General features: G+C 39.9%; 1 protein-coding gene across 2 annotated transcripts; it reads right to left on the minus strand.

Annotated features, from left to right (window-relative positions):
* Positions 1 to 6: 6 nt before the first annotated feature.
* LOC132265368 (aminopeptidase N) lies at positions 7 to 17,445 on the minus strand. 2 transcript variants are annotated; one of them, XM_059765994.1, is made up of 13 exons: positions 17,168 to 17,445; positions 15,775 to 15,976; positions 15,244 to 15,273; positions 9,029 to 9,185; positions 8,181 to 8,396; positions 4,666 to 5,019; positions 4,426 to 4,578; positions 4,049 to 4,363; positions 1,866 to 2,934; positions 1,614 to 1,804; positions 1,126 to 1,293; positions 894 to 1,037; positions 7 to 824 (listed from the first exon to the last, which is right to left on the minus strand). In XM_059765994.1, the coding sequence occupies exons 2-13, from the start codon at positions 15,812 to 15,814 to the stop codon at positions 575 to 577; spliced, it is 3,087 nt and encodes a 1,028-aa protein (XP_059621977.1). In that variant the 5' UTR covers positions 15,815 to 15,976; positions 17,168 to 17,445; the 3' UTR covers positions 7 to 574. The 2 variants fall into 2 exon arrangements, with proteins under 2 accessions (XP_059621977.1, XP_059621978.1); XM_059765995.1 differs by lacking the exon at positions 15,244 to 15,273.
* Between the last annotated feature and the right edge of the window lie 4,186 nt (positions 17,446 to 21,631).

Consider the following 21,631-nt stretch of genomic DNA (forward strand, 5'->3'; position numbering starts at 1 on the left):
GCCAGTCTGTATTCTACAGAAGTTTATTTTCCTCATAATTTATTTTAATGAATACAATTTGTAAATCCTATAAGCGTTATGACTTATTATTACATCTAATTAATATAGAATATTTATCACTTAGCGTATCATTGACTTTCCTTACAGCATTCTAGGCTTCTCTCTAAGCTCAAGTCTACAATCAGCATTCAATGACTCAAATATTGATTTATCCTTCTCCGTCTTGTCGGAAGATTTACTCACGAACGCGCGAAATGACTATTTAGCACTTCCTAAACACTATACTTTCGTCTTATCAATTAATACACATAGTAAAGGGGGAAAATCACATTGACATAGACTTTACATGATTGACTTATTATCTCGAAAATTATAAAAAATATAATTATGTGAGTTAGAAAAATAATTTGGTGGCAGAATAGAAAACCTCACTCTGCCAGCTGCAGAGTGTGTGGCTTCTCGTATAGAAAAATAAATACAATTATTACAATTGTTCGTTACTTTACATCTTACACAGCTACACTTAGAGACAGTATCATTGTAGACTTCTTAGTAGAAATGCATCTCTATATTTCTAGTTCAAGTTCAAATCTGATACGAGCTTGTCCAGGAATCCCTGCAGCTGATAGTAGGATCGTGATCGCCAGTAGATGTTGTTCTTCACCTGCTCTATTGACAATTTCACACTGCTCTCAATTGACTTCAAGTTGAGCTTCTTGGCCTTGGCAATGAAGCGCTCGAACTGGGCCAAATGGTGCTCCTTGTTCATGTACGTGGTCGCGGCGCTGACCATCTTCGAGAGAATGGAGAAGCCATCGCCGAAACTGCAGCAAAAAGGGGGTCAATGCTTAAGTGTTATCAGTCAAACAACATGAAAAGTGTTGTGTACTCACTACTGTGATATCTGCTCAATGTTTGACTGCAGGAAGTCGAAGGCGATCTCAAAGCCGACACTATTGCTGGCCACAGCCGAGAAGGCACGTGCTCCGTCTTGTTTACGAATGCCAGACTCCGGGTAGAGCGTCATATTGAGATATCTGAAGTGGACAGTAATTGAAACATGTCAGCCCCATTCATCTTCCCAATGATAATGCATTGTGCGATAAGTGGACCCAGCTCACGTACTTGGACAGGAGTGAGGGATCCCGCGTGCAGCCAAGGGCGTTTAGTAGAACCTCCTTCTCAGATGCACTCGTCGTCTCCAGGTATTGCTTGTACGCAAATCTCCACTCGTGCACGCCACCCTCGCGAATGGCTACGCAATAGACGGTGTCTTTCAAGTTGGGCTTTATGCTGGAAAAACAACAGCGAGAGTCAAATTTAGCAGAGACACATTTAGTCGCATGAAACCAGCGCAACCCATATGCAACTCATCTCATCGATAAGCATTTCCTTACAAATTCGAATGCAAATGACCCGAAATTAAATAATTTCCCAAAAAAACATATGTAAATCTCGAGATGATTAGGTTAAATATGGATTAATTCAAATTCAATTTCCTTCCAAAGTCCACAAATAAGGCTATTTAAACAGCTATAAAAGCCTACTTTTATGCTGCATTTTACGATTCTCTAGCACGTGGACTTTACGATAAACATATTGTTCACTCTTACTTGTTCAATTTAGGAACTCTGATCCACTCCCGGAAGAGGAACTGGGCACGGTTGGTGCATCGGTCGTAGTCAAAAGTACACGCAAGCCGCACGATTCTGGCACGGTGGAGGAGTTGGACGTGGTTCTCGTCATCTTTCTCGTCAAAACCCAAGTGTTGGAACGCCGGCAGCACAATGTGTCGCATGACGGTCTGAAATGGCCCAAAAACAATCGTTACACGCTTGAGGTGGCACGGAATTGTGGTGGCTCACTTTGAATGTGTCGAAGGCAGGCTCCCGAATCAGCATGTCTGTGAGGTATTCCAGACCACGCGTGGCTGCGGCCCAGGGCAGCACGTCGGTGAGACTGTGCCCCATCCGAATGAGGAATGTCAGCGCAATATCGTACTGCACATATTCCGCACGAGCGAGATTGAGGGCGTCATCAATCAGCTGAGCACGCGTGATCTCTGGAAGCTGCTCGAAGTGGCGCGAAAGTTGGGTCAGAGACTCGTAGTCATACTTGACGCGATAGTATCCCGTGCGGTTCACATTTAGGTACACCCACTCGTCAGGCTCCACCACGTTGGGAATCACAATCTGCTCATCGCGATCCGTCATCCAGTAGTCGGGCGTCTCGCTGTGCGCTTGGGCGGATTTTGTGCTGTATGTGATTGGGATGAACCATCGAGACTTGTCTTTTGCCTTCGCCCTCGGCAGCATGTATCGTTGTTGAGTGATGACAAGATCTGAGCCATTGCGCACGACAGTCAGCATGGGGTAACCAGCTTTCAGCGTCCAGGCATCCATGATGTTCTTCACGTCCAATTCCGGCGGCAGAACTTGGAATTTGTGGCCAATCTCTGACATGATCTGCCACAAATCATTCTGCACGGCATTCGAGTACTCGAAGCGCTTCAAGTACGATCTCACACCGAAGATGAACGCCTCCTCACCCAAGAAACTATTCATCATGCGAATTAGCGATGCGCCCTTCGAGTAAGAGATGGGATCGAAGATCCTACGAACGTCCGACGGTGTGGACACCTCGAAGGAGATGGGATGAGAGGTCAGATCCGAGTCCTTGTCCATGGCGTGCTGAAGCTCATTCACGGCAAAGGACTCCCTGGATCGCCACGTGGGCTCCACACTTTCCAGCGCCAAGTAGCTCATGTAGTTGGCAAAGCCCTCCTTCAGCCACAAGTCTGACCACCACTTCATCGTGACCAAATTCCCAAACCACTGATGTGCCAGCTCGTGCGCCAAGATACTCGCCACATGCTCCGTGTGCTTAGCGGATGAGCGACGCTCTTTGTCCTCGGGCACCAGCATTGCAGATTCCCTGTGAGATCAAAGGCGAAAAGGAGAAATATGTTAATTGCCGCGCATCGACTGTGTATTTTTGTCGGAGCACACTCAAAGTAATTTTCACTCGGCGAACGCGTTGAGGTGGTCCACAAGATCCATTCATTATTCATAGCTCAATAATTTGTAGCTTCTCTCACAATGCCTTGATGCAAAATTGCACAGGAATTTAAGCAGAAGAAAATTACTTAGAGGTGCAAAACTGGCCTTCTAATTTATGCACTGAGCCGTTAAAGTACGCTTAAGAGGTGTAATTTTGGGTGGCTTGACTGATTTAGATGGGCTGTAAAGAAATGTTTATCGCAGGGAAAGGCAGTATTTAAATGTTAATTGATGAACACTTTTAGAGATGCATTTTGGATGCACACCGAAAGGCAGTGAAACAGGTTCCAAATGATCAAAATACACCATTTTGCCAAAGTGGCTATTCTTGTGCCAAGACTGCAGTCTTGAAACTGGGCTGGCATCACATGGAAACCGTATCAACAAATAGAACAATAATTCTTAAGGTTTTTCGTGTTTATTTATTTATGAGGGAGATTCTATTAAAATTTCAAATAACTATATGTATGATACGGCGTAAAGAAAGTTTATGTTGAAGCACGTGTGGAAAAAGAAAATGAGCAAACCCACGCAGGAATAAATAAAAATCCTAACAAATTTCCACCATAAACGGAAATCTTAGAGAGCAAGTATAAGGAGTCATAAATTCATATTTCATTTCCATGTTCAGCCGTACATTTCTTCGCCACACACTGTTAACACCAAGGAATATAGCGAGAAAATTCAGTTAATTTATTTTTTTATCTGATAGAACCATCTCTGCACAGTCCGTAAATTCCCTCGTGCAATATTCCTCAAAATATTATCCAATATATTTAATTGCACTGACAAATTAAATGATGTATGAAAAACTCCACAAACTAGAGACACTCGACAAGACTGTTAAAATTAGTGCATGTGTCGCGCTATGAGGGTATTTTGGAATGTGCCTCGCATGTCTCGTATCACAATATGTGAAATTTAATGTGTGCGGCCTTAAAATAGGAGTGCTCTTGGACTTGAACTGAAAGGGCGACGAAGACACTGACCTGAAAAATATGAGTCCCCAGTTCTCCATGGCGCTGAATCCAAAGTCTGGCACAGCCACCAAATCAATCTTCGGCAGCTTGAACTTGATGTTGAAGTAATTCTCAAAGAATGGCAGTATTTCGGAGGCCAGTTTGTGAGCATAGCCTGTCATATCGGACATTTCTGGTCGCGACCACACTCTGATTCGCGGGGAGTCTTGAAGGGCACTGGTAGTGTTGGATTCCACGAGATCGGACACGATGAAAGCCACCAAGTAAGTGGACATCCTCGGAGTCATTTGGAAGTCCTCCTGCACATAACCTGGCCGGTGAGTGCTGATTGAGGAGGAGTTACGTGATTATAAATTCATGTGAATAACGCAAAAGATTGTACTCACTTTGAGAACATGTGAGGCATATTCGAGAGGACCATGCTCTTCTCATACGGCCTCACGATGGAAATCTCGAATTCGGCCTTCTTGTCCGGCCTGTCCATGCTGGGGAAACACCTTCTCGCCTCAATTGGTGAAAATTGCGTGCTCGCCAGCCATCTAAAGCGATGAAAAGAAGTCATTGCGGAGCGCGAAATAGCTGGGTTGACGTAATTAATGGATTGTGGTTATAAAACTATGACTCACTTCGACTCCCCACTGCTGTCGTCCTTATAGTTGACTTTGTAGAAGCCCTGCAATGTGTCCGACAAGCGGCTGATAAACTCCACGAAGACCCTCAGCCGCACTGGTGCGGAGTTCTTCCTGAAGTCCTTCTTCACATAGATCCAGAGCGTCGAATTGCTGTCACTGTTGGTCTCAATCTGAACTGGGGTGGTTCCATTGGATTCTGTGACCTCCAGGACGTGCACATCAATGATGTCTATCAGGTAAATGTCCAGGATAATCGGCTGGATGCCATGAACCTTCGGATCACTTGTCACGTCGATCCACACGCTGCCATTGTTGATGGATCTCTCGATATTGGGCTCTATTATTAATCTGCAAACAAAAATCGAGTTAAACTCGAAGCCAAATTCATCTTCCCAGAATATTTAATGACCATATTTTTTTCTCCACAAATTAAAAACAAATATTTGTCTACATAATTTACGATCATCCTAATTGACAAAATGCCTTAACAATTTGCTGAAGATGATGGCTTGTAATAAATTAAGCAGGCATGGTAAAAATACAAACGATAAAAGTTCAGCGTTATTTACAATTATTGACACAGTGCTCTTTACACATATTTAATTGAAAGATGTAATTCAATCTGTGCCTTTTCCCTTTAAGAATTCCAACTCCATCCCAGAGTCAGTGGCCCCATAAATCCCATTTATTGAATTTCCAATATAGCATCACATTGCGCTTCCTCCGCATCTACACTTCATGACCATCTTCCTTTTCCGTGTTGGAAGATCAATGCGAGGGAGTGTGAGAAGAATTTTTATTTTTAAATTCTCTCCATCCCGAGTGGTGAAAGTTAAAAGTGTGTCAAATTTCGACAACTTTTCGGTAGTCTTTGATGGCGCAGAATCATCTCTTTATTCGCAAATCCGTGAGAAATCTTTTAAATGCTCTCAAGTGCTTAAGAATCAATTTGCCAGACGCTGTTAAAAATTCAGCAAATCGCTTTGGGTATATTTTTAGAGGTGATGTAGACACTTTCAAAGGCCTTAAACTGCTTTGGCCTGTGTATTTGCATATGAGCTGCATTTTATGCATTTCTCATGACTCCACCGCCTACTTGGTGCCTTCCACGAATTGTCTGTCACGACATTTCATTATTGCATATTCAATGATAGCGAGGTTGTTCCAAAAATAAAGACTACAATTTTGACCATTTTTCCACCGCAACAAGTGGCCAAAATTTTACGAGCAAAATGGAGTTTAATAACATCCTTTCTGCCGCAATTAAGTTAATGCCAGATGGGTGGTCAGAGCAATGTGACATTTTCGCGTTGAATATTGCAATTTGCCGCTCTTTGAAGTGCATAATCGCAATATCACACAGTCGAAGAGGGAATGTCAAGAGTTTATTGCATGCGAAACCACAAGAATATGTGCATAGAAACTAATTAAATTTCTCTGTATAATTCGGCTCGGTGCTCTTGAACTGAAGATCACTATTCTCGAAAATCCCACCATTGAGTCAATTTCTGGGTGTGTCACTCCATAAAGTACCAATAATGAGATTATTTAAGATAATATCGTTATGACAGCATGTTACCGAAGAGCGCGACGTCTGTGTGCATGTCTCTTGATGTGAGAGATTTAAAGTGTTGAGATGAAACAATAAATTATGGTACTTATTGATGCTCTTCGAGTCTCCAAGTATTTATTGTGACTGGGCAATTTTGTCTTCCCAGAAATCATCTCAACTTCTTGCACATCTTCAATACAATGCCTAATAAGATTAATGACGAAGATTCAAATTGAATCAACTCTCAGCTATTGATTACTTTCTGCCTCTCGCAAGCAATATCGCTCGCGTGTAAATGCTGTGCACAAGTGAGTACATTCACTTTCTTTTTCAATAACCGATTGTCCATCTGGTATCTTAATGATGCTCATCTATTCAATAAGCAACACTCAAGATCAAGTGACCCCAACTTTTGATCATTAATTTAAACTATGCGGAAGACGACTGAGAATCAGCCACTTCTTCTACCATCTCTCTCGCCATTTACTACTTTGGAGTTCAGCGCAACATTCTATACATTTTCGATGTGTGTTTATAAAACACACGCAATAAAGTAGCCAATATTTGAACAAGTTCTCGAGTGCTGAAGCACCATTGAGAACATAGAGCGAGCAGCGGATGAAAAAAGAGTCAATCAACTTGGGATATACTCCAAGATCTGCTCTGCGGCGTATATAAAAGCAGAAATTGTCACACATTCCTTTAATAATTCATGCCTGCACTTGTGAATTTTGACAAAGAAGACACTTTCACGCAAGTGTGACATGAAAGAAATATTTCTAAAATTAAATTGCTACAGAGTATTTGCAGGGGATCGTCAAGAAGGTGTGTCACTGGCAAAAAAGCACGGGAAACATTATTTGAATGGCATTTTCTTGAGCAAATTACTGGAAATGGAAGTGTCGTTTTCATTACTTTCAATTTTGCTGGTGAGAAATTCCTCAATTGATTGAAATTCTGTGGTTTAATGCGACTAGCCATTTCTAAAAAGAGATCACATTCAAATGCAAGAGGGGACAAACTAATCAAAAATACTTTTATAGTTGTGGTAATTGCAAAAATTATAATTAAAATTCATGACGATAATCTGTTATGACACCACTCATTCATTGAATCAGCTTAATGCTCAGAAAAATATATTGAAAATACACATTATTGACCTTTAGATAATTTGGAATGTTTGCTGTGTCTCTTTATCGGGACGCATTGCCGGCAAAAATATTGCAAATTAAATCGAGTGTTTGTATTGCAAGTGATAATGTCAGCGGCGTTCTTAATTGGCCTTTTATTCACGGAAAGCTTTTAGACATGCAAATGAAGAATTGTATTTTATCAATTACTCTAAATATTTTCACATATTTCTTAACTGATGCAATGATCTTACAATGTGAATTACCAACACTCAAATTATGGTGTGAAAGTCGGGAGAATTCTACATTGATTAGTTGAGATTAATTGGTCGGCTAGTTGAGTAAATGGCATTTAAATAGGTCTCATTTGATTTAAATTAACCAAATTCCACTATCAGTCGACTGTCAAAGAGAGCATAATGCGAGTGAGTTATGTATACACGACTTCAAGTGGCAAGTTCAATAACGACGAATGGCAATTTAATTAGTGCCTCAAATTCCACTGTCGCGACCGATTGAATATTCATTGAAGAAAGAAGTCAAAATTATACAGTCTCACGCTGCCGGCGAGTTGAGTTGCACATGTGAGGGGCAAAAAAGGAAAAGGCACTTAATTTTTCCACGAGACAAACAAGATAATTTCGCTTGAATCCCATTATTTTATGGTTCACTAGAGTAAATATTTGAGCAATACTTAGAGGAAAGATGACATAATCGCGATAAGAACCAATGTACTCTCAGTAATTGTGCATACACTCGCTATCATTTACTTCAAGGAGAAACCGCAATGACTTACGCGACAACAGAAAGTCATTGTAATGTCTCACCTGTATCTCGTTGGGTTCCATCCCTCGTAGAGGTGGATTTTGTCCTCTTTGGAGTTGAAACTCTCATAATTTTGATCACTCAGAGTCTCATCTTCGTCCATTAAGTCATCTTCAGGCGAGGTGGGTTTCTGCTTCGGCTTCGCGCCACGCGAAGGGCTAAATATGCTTGCTGAGCTCACTGTTTCATTCGTGAGGGACTCCGTGGAAGCATCACACCTGCGTTTTCAAGAGAAAATTGCTCTCATTAGTCAAAGAGAAATCAAGGGAGAAGAACAAACAATAAATAAGTTGATGTTTATGGAGGTCTATTAAAAGGAATAAAACGATTTCCAGAGGACCCCCATGCTCGTGACCACAACAAACTTCTGGCAAACGCTGAGGTTTTCCCACAAACCGCTGCACACTCGCCATATAATACATACAATTCAACCAGAGCTGTGCGTATATAATTTCATTTCATGATGAAATTTTTTATTCTTTTTTTAGTCTACCGTACAATATGAAGAACTAAGCACATGAATTTATTGAGACTTTTCACGCGAACGGATATTTATTCAATATTCCAGATTTTCCCCACTGACACAATTCTCTCGTAAGAACAAATTCCACGTCCAAATTCGAGAGTCATGAGGAAATCCGAGGAAACTTTTCAATGTTATCAGACGCTCGGGAATGTATTGGGGTATTATTTTTAGACAAAGTGTGGTGAAAAAAGAGCAAAACTCAGCGTGATCAGTTCAATGAAAATTGAGTAAGAAGAAACCATTAAGAATCTGCTGTTCCCTTACATAACGCAGAAATAGGAATACCATCATATTCTTGTTCTTCGGAGTATTTTATGAACTTACCTGGGAACTGCGAGGAAGTAGGTCAGGAGGAAAACCGCCACCAGAGCAAGAATCGCTGCACAAGCCATCAGGGCGATGCACCCTTTGGTGACAAAGTATCCCGCTGGTTTGTGATTCACCACGTACTTCTGGCCGTTCTTCGTCTTCAGCTGCCCACCTACAGATAATAATAATTGTTTAGATGCAATTATGGCCATTATGATGGCAAATATTTGTTCACTTGCAATAGAAGCAAGTAAGTCAGTGGGATATTGTCATATTGGGTACTCTGTAGAGTAGGTGCAGTATCGTTTTCCAGAGTTGCATGAAATTGAGTGGGTGATATATGAAATTGATATATTAAAGCGCTATATTTAAGCACATCCTCTGCCATTATCGTCGTTATTTACGATATCGAGAAATATATTAGTCACACATTATGTCATGTTACTTTCCGATCTCAGTCTTGTGTATAATTTCAGTAAAATCAACACTCAGTACACCATTCTTTAGAGAACCGCAACCTATCCAATGCAATGGGAAACGACTCTTCAATAACAAACTTGAAAAACTGCAGAATATTTACCAAATGCAAGACAATGAACTCAAACCAGACGGAACAACTCGTTTGGATATGTTTTCACAAACTTGTGAGTGTTTGAAAACACTTTGCTCTGTATTTTCCAAATATTTATGATTGCCACAGAGATGAGGAGCAATGCTGCGAGTGCTGAATCTCGAGTGCAGGTGAAAATTCGACTAAATCGCCAGGCGCGAAGATCACGGGAACGGTAAACTCTGTCACCAGATTTCCTGGATGATCCAAAGAACCGGTATTGGACGGTGAAGTGTTATTTACCGAACAAACCAGAAATGCTCAAGTGTCTCCACGCGTGGGTAGCATAATTATTACACAAGAGCTGATATCCGATGGTCATTCCGGCGCTTGAGCGCGAAATGGAGAATGAAGCCCCATCTCCAGGTGAAGCAATATTAATTGCGTAAAAAAGTCCAATATGCAGCTCTGGGTGTGTTTGAGTGCACTCATAGACTGAGGGGAGGATCTAACATTGACATTAATAACAATAACGCCGCATGGAATATGGTGTGGGAGATCATTGACACTCGCCGAGATGATGATAGCATCAGTCTCATTCTGTATTTTCTATTCTTAACCGTTCGTGCATACTTTCTTCAAATGCAATTTATGTGCGGGTACGACTGGGCATAACTGGAGGTCTCTTGCAGAAATTCCCTGCATAGAAGCGCTTGTTGCGCCACTTGCACTCAAAGGCGGATATGTCGGTGAGTCTTCAGTAGAAGCGTATCTTATGAGAGGCAATTTATCATTCAAGATCGAGAGTATTGAAAATCCTCACGTTGTCTAAGCGCGCTTGATCTTCTCGAGGCAGCAGCTTCGAGCACTCCGCAGAGCTCTGAACCTTCCCTCGTCGACTCACTTTTGTGATCTTCATCTTGTGAGTTTCTATGCTCTCAATATGGAATTGACGCCTAAGTTTCCAGCAAACGCCCACATATTTTCCCCCCTTTATGTAATCAAAGTGTATACACGGACTTTTCTGAAAAGACCACGTTTCGGTAAATACTTAATGCGATTGTCTACATTTATCAGAGAAATCACACAATTATTCTCCATGCTGACTCACAACTGATTTGCTGTTAAAATGTGGCGAAAAAACAATCACTGATATTTAGGCGGTAGTTTCATAGTTTCTCCTTCGCGATAGTCGAAAACAATGATAAGAGAAAAAGCTGAGGAAGTGGAGTTGTAAATGTAAAATACACAGTTCACCGAAATAGAATTGATTGAGTTACGAGCAATAAATGCGGTGCTCAAGATAAACCATTGTAATTTAGACTGACCTTTCAAGCGAGATTTAATTATTTTTCTGAACTTATCATTCCTTACATTTACGCCTTTCCCGCCGATTGGAAATTGCTAATGTCAGCCACTTTCAGTAATCAATTATAACTACCGAAGATTATTTAATCTATACGCGCTTCTTCAGACAAAAATATACAATGTCTCACCATAAACATTGTGGCAGTTTCTTCAATGCAATGCATGGGAGAAAATGGGAGTTTAACCGAGGCGTCATGAGGCTATCATGTTACACAAATATTTTTCTAGTTAACCCCTTCGTGGTGACACCAAATCATGTATAATGATGCCTTGATTGTGTGGCGAGACTTTCCCTATATATATTTTTAATCACGCACGAGAAATCTCGTGTAATTTGTTCTATAGGACAGCTCAAAAAATGGCAGGTGACCTAAAAACAGTTATCAGATGAATAAACACTCTTCTCTTGTACCGTGGGGATTTGACGAGCGAGAGATCTTCAGCCATGCAGGGCGGGAACATATTTTACCATAATGCATATGCTAACAAGTGCCGCTGCAAAATGAAGTATCTCTCTTGGTGTGTAGATAAGATAAAGAAAGCGCGGTACACAAGAGACAATCTCGAGGCGAGATCGCGATAGTGCATTAATTGCCCAGAGGAAATTCTCAGTGTGGAGATGATGACAATGGAGAGGAGCAACAGCGAGCCGGTCACAATTAACAAATTCATCAATCAAGACAGAAGCAATTTGTCCGCATTAATATGTATTACAATAGATGATGAGGGCAAAGAGAATACGACAAAGTGGAGCGTCGTGATCTCATTTACAAGCACTATCAATATTAATTCCAATATGATCATCGACTAGACTTCAAACGGCCTCAACGCCCTGATTTTATCATCTCATGTCGTGTATTTCAGAAGTCATTTGCCGTTTTGTAGTATGCTCACGCGGATGAATGCAGAGGAAAGAGCCTCACCACCTCAGTTCTCGCCAGACGTGCGATCGCACTTTTTTCCTCTTCAATTATATAGTCATTATTCTCAATCCGCTCTATACATAGCAGCTCGTATTCAAATGCCTGACACTTTCGTCGTTGATCATGAAACAACTTGCGATTACAACTGTTATAGCCACGGATGGTGTACAATGGCTGACAAAAAAATAATCTCATATGTACTAAAAGCTCTGGCGAAATTTACATTGAATGAACGCCTGGGTCAATGGAGATGACGAGAGAGTGGGACCTCAGCACAATATCACTAATCGTGTTATGTTAAATAAAGGCTCAACAATAAATTTACAAATTGTCTGTTAATGTTCACAAATTACATATTATCTCACCTCATTTATTTACTCAATGCTTGATTTGTTCTCTGTACTTATGAAGATTTCATTGCGAACAAATTTATATAGCAATGTTTGTCTGTCTAGGCAAAATAATAAATATTTTTTCTGCGTCCAATTTTATGATCATTGTTATTTGTGAAATGACTTTTTCGCCAATGCGAACATAATTGTCTGAAGCGATACATTTTGATAACCCCGCGAAAAACAAATATCAACGTTCTCATGCACATCGCGTGGCAATAGAAGACACTTTGGGCGTCTTATGTAACTGTGTAATGATTTCGATTTATATTGGAGAAAATTGATATTTCGCATTATAATAAAAATTGGTCCTTGAAGTGATCAATGCAGAGTGATTTCTTGGTCACTTGAAAAGAACTTCTCTCCCTCGAAGTGGCCCACAAAGCTCCATAAATTTCAATACAATCATGCTTACAGAGAAGTAAGAACGTCGCCTCTTGACGCTCCGAAAATTTATGGTCAATTAAAATTGCTAATAAAAATAATAATGTGAGTAAAGTCCTATTCAGCCTCCGCGCAAGTAAATCTACACGGTTGTAAATTCGCAGTTGAGATGGTCTCGAACTTTAGGGTGATCCTCACCAGCCGTTGCGAATGTTTTGGGCTTAGAACACGACATGATCGCGGTTCGCTGGACTTATTAAAAGTGAATGTTATTGTACTCAGCTCCGATTTCACTTGGGTTTGTTTTCACACCACATCCAAGTCATATTTGTAGGGAATTTTCCGAGAAACTACAGGCAGAATCACACCGCTTTATAGCATGCCTCAATACCTCTGTACATATGCTTAAGCACAAAATTTACAACTCTGCTTTATTTACACACTCTCAGGTTGTGATTTATGTGTAGAATGTTTGCCGTTGCATAATCAGGATTTCTCAAAATTCCACAAAATTATTAATCCCCCAGAGCACATGTAGCTACAGAGTTTCCGCGAAGACAAGCACATCAAGTTTCATTTAGTTAGAATCGAGGATGCAGAGTTTTCTCGGCATTTTAATGTCTCGTGTTGGATTTTCATGTTGTAGGTGGCAAAATGAGAAGCAAATCCATCACGTGAAATAATTAAAACCTGCCACTAAAGCTAACTAAAAATATTCTCACATGAACATTTTAATAATATTTATTCAAGAAACTGTATTTCAATGAACAACATGTGGTTAGAATTTGCTGCTGATCCCACCAGTTGTTCGTCTGGATGTAATATTATTGTGGGCAATATGATTTTTCAAATGATCTTAAATGGCAAGAGGATAGAGTTACATTCTGTTTTTGTCCTGCATCATCAAATTTACTGCTGCCCGTTCATCTGCAGATAAATTAATTCGGGCCATCGTGCGCAGCGATGCATTATAAATTTCTGTTTATTGAGAAGAATTTTACGACGACTTCAGGCTTGTCCCACCCCTTTTTCTCAATTAATTGTGTGAAAATTATTCATGGCAATCGGGATGGATATTAATCAGAATTATAACATAGGGTAAATGCTCTCATGTCTTGTCAATTTATATAATCAAATTTCTTTTTTCTCCCCCACTCACCCGAGTTAAATTGCCTAAGTGTGTAATATGTTGGACTGCAAATTGCGCCTCCAATGATACAATTGCCGAGAGCACGAGTGCAATTTGAGATTGATCAGCAAGATGAAGAAATTTCCCTCTTCGTGCCCAAGAGACAGACAAAACGGCTTCCTCGCAGCCACACAGTGTTGCAATTAGATTTGTGCGGTGAATCAGCAACTGACAATTTTTGCGCCTCTATCCTCAGAAAGTGCCAAAAGGAATTTTAAACGCCCCCGTGATGGTTTCGAGACATAATCGGTACGATTACCTCGGCAAATCATCCATTATTCAAATTGATTTGCTCACTCTTGGCATCTTATCATGTGCCAAGTGGTGAGAATGAATAATTTCCTTGCTGCATTCTCGGCACGGGCGATTTTAACACTCTGCCAACCCTTCATGACACATTTCCGACCCAATTCCTACTCGTTATACCCACTACGTAGTATAATCTCTGTATTTCTACAGAAGTGGAACGCCTCACTGCCCATATTTTTATGGAAATCACCGATTATGGTGCTGCTTCTGATTCAGGGAGTGACCCTTTTCCCCCATCGGCCAACATTTTCATGCACTTCATGAATAAATGCACATTTATCATTTCCATTTCACTCTATTCCAGATAGACATCAAGTAATTAAAATGCACTGAAGGACTTTAAAATTATATTGATTGTGTCATAAAGAAGTGTGTTATAAAATGTGTAATATTGACGGAGAAGAGCTCAGAGTTTATTTAAGGTTTGTTAAGAACATATGAGTTCTCGCAGCAAAACTAGGTTTATGGTCACTTGTTAGCACTACGCTATTGATTGTTTCCAAGGCGAAATATGTCAGCGCAGAAAGCGTACACCATTTGAGGGAGAATTTGGATTTCTTGTTGTTTTTCTGTAAATTAATCCCTCTGAGCCCTTCCTTATTTATTAAGTATGACTTAACGGAATGTTAAAAATAAATTTGTACATTATCTAGTTCAATGTCTCTGCCTTGTGGTAATGAAACATTCATGTGGACAATTGAACATGATGTAATGGGACATTACAGCGACACACTAAATACGCACAGTGAGGCTTTTGGCGATTTTCTATCAAATTAGCGCATTAATGCTAATTGATTGTACCACTTGCTGTGAGTACGGAGCGCCCCAAACGTCCCATGACTAAAGTACTAATTCACAGAACTTCTCAATTTACTTGTGAAATGGTAATTGGAGTACATAAATTCTGATTGCATTCAATAATGAATCCTAGATATGTCACACGACTCATTGAACCGATGATGCCATCCATTCTATATTTCACCAGAGCGAAGCAGAAGTTTTCGCGAAATCTTTTCGCTGAGAGTGAATGAATTTATGGGTGATGACGTATGTTTGAGATGACAGAGTAAACTAAAGTCACATTTTTGTGGACAAAAGATCATATTAATTATTACCTTCATCAGAATCAACATCAGGATCCATATCTTTGTGTGCAGAATACACAGAAAAGCAATATTGAGATAAATACATTAATACATCACAGCATGTTATGAACATATGAACATTGAACAAAGTGATAAAGTGGCGCGAATATGCCACAAAAGTATGGTATATAGAGCTATAATGTGGCAAGTGTGAATTTTGTGGGTGTAATTTTGTTAAATAATTTCAGCAACATTGTACAAAGTAAGAATAATGAGTCCTCAACGTGCACTCTTGTATCTTTTTACTCATGAGTGCATTCTTGATGATGAAATTGCCAACCTTCAACTTTATTGAGGAAACAATTAGCACTTTTTCACAGTATCGCATCAAATTAAATGAATTTTTATGAGACACTTTTCGTGGTGGTTCCACAGTTTGTTTTAGCAAGTTCTCTAAACACTTCTTGATTCGCTCAATTGTGTGGAGACAACATGAATTGAGTTTCATATGCAAATTCGCGAGGAATGTATAGTCAAGAGATGGTCTAGAATTAAATTTACCTTCATTGATATATCCGCCCTCCATTTTCCTCGGTGGCATATCTCAGATGTCCCTTAGAATGTTGAAAGGTGACGCACAGCTTTAATTGCACTCTCTCTCTCTCTTCAAAAATCTCAACGGTAATTGCCACTCGGTTGTTCTTAAGCCACACTTCTTAATTGGCCAGATCTTGACGATATTCTAATTACAAATGCACATCATCTAGAAATGTTTGGGAGAAAAGGAAAGAAAAAACACTGAATGAATTTATGCTGTCACGAATCCGCTCTTTTTACACATTTGTGAATGACTTTAATGATTTAATATCGTGTCTTTTTTATGTGTATCCACTCAAGTTGGGCAACACATGTGTTTACGACGAATTAACGCATTTCACTGCAGAAAGCCGCAAAATAATCACTTTAATACCCGGCGTTTCTGACACAGAATCGACTCGACAGAAAAAAAGCTGTGAGAAGATGAAATTTTGGCACAAAACGCTGGTATTTAGAGCACATGTTGGGGAGAAATATTGCTTTTGGCTCAAGCATCAAGTATAATCAAGATTATAATCAGTTCAATCGCACAGCGCTGTGCTTTTTCTGCTCAGAACATAAAGGTATATATAAGACACGAATGCTTAATTCTTGTATCATCATAGAAATATGTCTTGAAGTAAGACATTCCACGATAATATTTATCATATGATGTAGCAGAGAATTCAGAGTGTTATATGGAACTGGATATTTATGCTGATCGTCTCACTTTCGAGTATCACTCACTTTTAATTTGCATAAACGAGTCTCAGAGTACATGAGAGGACGAAATGCGCGAATTAAAAATAACTGCTGTCTCAGATTTATTTTTATTTACTATTTATTCGTGAAATTGTCGAGACGGAAGACAACACTCTGCCGAATCAATTGGTGTATTGAGTGCTGGGCAGTAACACTCGAGGACTCTCGGGCAAATTATTGATTCTTTGTTGCCACATAATCGAAAATTGAATTGAATCATTGACGACAACAGAATAGAAACAGTGTAGAAGAAATGTGTCAATGAACTCGCATTTGTAGCTTCTCGAACGCTTTTAGAAGTAACAATTTTCAGCAAATTATTATATCTCCGCTCTTGAGTGACTTTTCGCAGCATTTCGCAACGTGGTGGCTAGAACTCATTAATATTTTAGCATTAAATTGAAAGCGAATGTAGGTAAAACGCCTGCGAATTCTTCCCCACCGGCAAATGAACTCCAGTCATGCAAGACTCTCCATATTTTCCTTAAAGGCACATAAATTTATCGCCGAAAAAATCGTCTGAATAAGGCGATTAAATTGAAAATTAAGGTTCGCTGCTGCCCACTTGAGTGAACACCGAAAGACGCGATGGAAAGTGATAGAAAAGAAAATTTACTGGCGAGGTAGTCAAATTGAAATCAACACTGGCACGTTGAACTTGTAAATTGTTTCTGCTCCACTCTCGCGGTGCAATCAGGCACAGTTCAGAATTTGGAGAAGGTGATGAAAAAGATGTGGAAGAACACAGAAATATTCTGATGCTGCACAAGAACACGAGAATCGTGTTTGGATATGGGGTTGGCAAAAGGTCAGAGTTAGACACAACACTGGCCGCAAACTCAGCGGCGAACGCGCGACCGCGACCGTTTCTACCGCACAACTGATTCCGACGAGGGGCACAATTCAACTGAGCACTGTGGATTTCAGAACCTCGAAACCCGATGCCAACCAACACAAATTATTTTATAGCGCGCCAGACATACTCGCACAGCCACACGAAGCCAAATGGGAGTCATTCTTTCGGGCAACACGCGTTTCATGTAAAAGTGAATTAAAATATTGCTCTCTGGGTGGATTATTTAGAAAGGTACGGAAAAGTATGCGAATGAGTGCCAGACTTGTGAAAGTTTTGATCCTCCCAGATGGGGATTCTATATATACAGCACAGTTCCACATGTGATATTTTTCATGGCCCCAGTGGCGGAAAGATGTGCTTTCAATTGTAAGAAATTGATTATTGGCGAGAGGATAAAATACAGGAGCGAATTAATTTTTATTGGATATCAAGAAGTACGTACATATTATCTTGTCAATTCATATGTTAACATTCAAGTTCTCTCAATGGGAGATGAACTTCTGATTGAATCATAACATTTTCACATTATGCCGTCATGGTAATTCAATTTACCATTTTCAGTAGCCCATAAATCCTGAAAGGAATTTAGAGAACTCAATAGCCGGGATGCGGGTGGTTTAATTACTTTCCAATTGTTGAGAATCTCACCCTGATTTATGGGATTATCCCGAGAGTCAGAAGGTTAACAATAACTCTGATCAATTGCTGTGAATGGATCAGTCGGGGCACAAATTTATCCATCGACAATTAAATCAAACATTGTGGACGCGCAGATGAAGCCGCTCAATGGTGATTGCCGAGCAGCTGCCTCCTTGTACCGCCAATCCTGATGAATTCTGGTCTGCCTGTGTGGGATGAAATCATGCCATGACTCTCATATGGGTCGGCTGGCCGGCTGGCGTGATGTTAAATTAGGAGAGGCGAATTATTTGGAAGCAGACGATTGAGAGGAGCAACAAGAAAACACTTTAACACCGTTTGAGCCAACGTGATATTCGTGAATGCAGAGTTTGTCCTTGAGAATGGCTCACCAAATCCCATAAATCTTCCAGTTTCATGCTCCAAAGCATCTCTCTCTCTTGGGACAGTCAAAGAGCTAGTGGAATGCTGGTGGTGATGGCGGTAGTCTTTAAGTCTCTTCCATACTTGGTCAATATTGCTGTTAAATTTTTAAATGAATTTAATTTAATTAGCTGTGTGTGCACGATAATTCCAAGCATTTCTCCGGCGAGCTGAATAAGATGGAATTTACACTGAGAGGCATGAGAAACACCCAGCATTTCTACTCAATTCAATCCTCCATCGGCGGTGCGGTGTTATTGTTTATGTGGCGTTCTTGTTAAAATTAAAATAATTTTCTAATTTTAAAACACATTTTCACGTATTGAATCCCACTTTCTCTCTCGGCTTTTCTCACTTGAACATTGAGGAAGCGTTATATTCATGACTAACAATAAATTCCTGAGAATATCAAGATATTCCAGATTTTAACCCAAAAACAAGATAAAAAAAAAACATGAAAATGTGTTGAAATTTGCTACATTAGATTAATCTGGATTGATTCTTGAAGAGTCAAAATCGCATTATTGACTTGAAAACAATCTTGAAGACGGTTCATGAGAGAATTGCAGAGGACATACACATCTTCGCCGGTATCGGTGCAGTCAAAGAAAACAATGATTGAGTGTCGGAGTTATTTTAATTCCTCCACATCTGAACAGTCATTCATTGAGTCGCGTTTCCAGAGTCTCTTCTGTTTGGCATCAGAAGGGCGCCGAGGAAGTCGTCCCGTGTCAACGATAAATATCACTAACTATATTGCGAAAAAAATCCTCTCGCATTGTAAACAAATCGTCTTGCATGCCTAATAGAGTCGCAACGTCAAAACGATCAATAATTTCACTATTTTATTGTGCGTTCACATTTCAAGACATGCCATCCATATGGAATTGTTCCTGTTCTCTGCCATATTGCGGAGAATTTTGCCGAGATTATTGGGTTTTTGACTCTGGTTCCCGGAGAAATTTATCACCGCTAAAGTTTGGCGTATGACGAATGAAAGAGGATGTGAGAGCTATTTAATAAATTAGCTCATAGCCATAAAGCGACAAGTATTGTAAAAGTGCTGCAGTCTTCAACTCCCGGAATATTCGTACGTGTGGTTAACAATCAATACGCGATATAAATAACATTTCCGGATGATGTCACTGATGTTTTGTTGTGTCTTGTACTAGATAAAGAGTTCAGTCTTGTAATCATTTCTTTTGGCGGAAGATCATAATGTCAATTTGCACTTTTTCGCAGAAAATATATATGATAAATCGCTAAGTTTAGACAGAACTAATAGGCTTGATATCACTTGATGGAAGAAAACCAACAAAATATGCATTGACGTATAGAAATATTTCCTCTATCAGAACTTATCAACAGAGCTTAGTCATAAATAGTTGTACTGATTTGAGATCAACATGTACTGATATCAGGTGTGATAGCACATGAAAGTGAAAAGTTTTGTAGTCTTACGCCCATTTAGAGCCTCCTCGAACAATGCTCCGTCGCGTTAGAAGAAAATATTCTAGAATATTTAGATACGCTCTTTGTACAAATACTACCGTGAGGATATATGTAAACATTACTGTTTAGAAATAGTGTCATCGCCGCGAGAAAAGTCCACAAATAGTAAATTTTACGACAAGACATAAGACAGTTCCTCACTCTCACAGTCCTTTTGAGGAAAATTAATTAAACCCCACTTCCTTAAGCAGGTGCAAAAATAGAATCTGGACCTTAGATAAAGCACAATCGTTGACTCTCCATAGTGTTCTTCGTGTTCACACTCTCCCCACATCGATTCGGTGAGAGTGTTGTCGTGGGAATTTCTATTTGGGTCACAAGTTCACTATCTTCTTGGTGTATTCTTCGACGCGGGAATAGAAAAATGAGCTTGGGGTTGGCTCGGGCTGTCTCTTCGCAGGCGCCACAAGACCCGAATCTCGCCATAAAAACTATTTCAATAGAGTTTTTCACCCCTCCAAACGAGGTCATTGCGGAAGTGGCTCAGGATGAATCGATTGTGCTGTGTTGGGAGGAAAATGAAAATGTTTACCATCTTTCATTTGTGATTTGAAAGGGAAATTTGGCTCTCGAGCCCCAAAAGCATCGCAATTGGGAGCGCACATGGGGCATATTTTGTGGTATATAACAGACATTTATTACTAATTGTATTTCCTCCCAGGATTGTGTCATGCTGTGGTGAGGTGAGCATTTCTTCTGAGTCACACATATTGCTGAGCTTTGCAATATCAGTTATTTTTATAAAACATCAGCAGATATTGTGGTTTATTTGATCATCGCCAAAGCGAAAGATTTCTCACATTCCAATCCTTACTGCCACAAGTTGCGTCTGCTTATCGTGTGCTTTTTTGTTTCACACTGAGAAATTAGCTCGAAGCTTCATGGTCGAGGGTCCATCAATGTCTGCACTGGAAATGGTAATGTGTCAATTACATTATGATTGAAATCTCCAACAGTGAAGATCGTGTTTTTGGGCCTGAGAGGTCTCTGCCCAAATTACAAGTCAAACATTTGGGTGGCGCAATAGAAGAGAACCGCGAGTGTATGAATAATAAAATAAATAGATTACCAAATGATCTTTTTATGATTATTTTCCCTGTGATTGGCATTTATGACCAAAGATAATATGGAGTGTATGTATTTAAAGCAATTGGGCGGCTTGTGTCAATATTAACATAAGCATCAAAAAGTGTTTATTAATAAATTCAGAAGTCACATTGTCCGACCCGAGCTCTCACCATGACGTGATTGTGAGTTAACAGTCACACTGGTAGCGAGGTGGGTATTTGGTCTTAAAGAAGCCACGCCACATGATGAGCAATTGTGTAAATTTTGTGAACTAATCTAAATTCTGTAGGTGGTGCCTTGACAAAAGATCCTCTCTTCTGGAAACATCGAATCAGTCACAGAGTGCAAATACTCAAAATTGGCCCCTTCTGGCGGATGAGTTTGAAGTTGAGAGTATTCTGCCCTTGACATTTGCATACGAATTTGCCTAATCCAATACGACAATAGAGTTTTTCCATCGATGAGTTTGAATCGCCAGTAAAAATATTTTTCTACGTTTTTATTGTCAAAAGGCATAACTTTTTATCTAAATATACTTCTAATCTCTGCTGTGGATTATGCAAATGGTCCATTAAAATAATA

Source organism: Phlebotomus argentipes, unplaced genomic scaffold, assembly GCF_947086385.1.
Source record: "Phlebotomus argentipes unplaced genomic scaffold, Phlebotomus argentipes genome assembly contig_2, whole genome shotgun sequence".
Lineage (NCBI taxonomy): Eukaryota > Metazoa > Arthropoda > Insecta > Diptera > Psychodidae > Phlebotomus > Phlebotomus argentipes.

Excerpts from the sequence above, each read along its gene's own strand:
- LOC132265368 (XM_059765994.1), bottom strand. The coding sequence starts at position 15,814 with ATGCCACCGAGGAAAATGGAGGGCGGATATATCAATGAAG. Across the intron at positions 9,186-15,243 it reads TGATGTTGATTCTGATGAAG|GTGGGCAGCTGAAGACGAAG; the intron begins GTAATAATTAAT and ends TATTATCTGTAG. Across the intron at positions 825-893 it reads ATTGAGCAGATATCACAGTA|TTTCGGCGATGGCTTCTCCA; the intron begins GTGAGTACACAA and ends TTTTTGCTGCAG.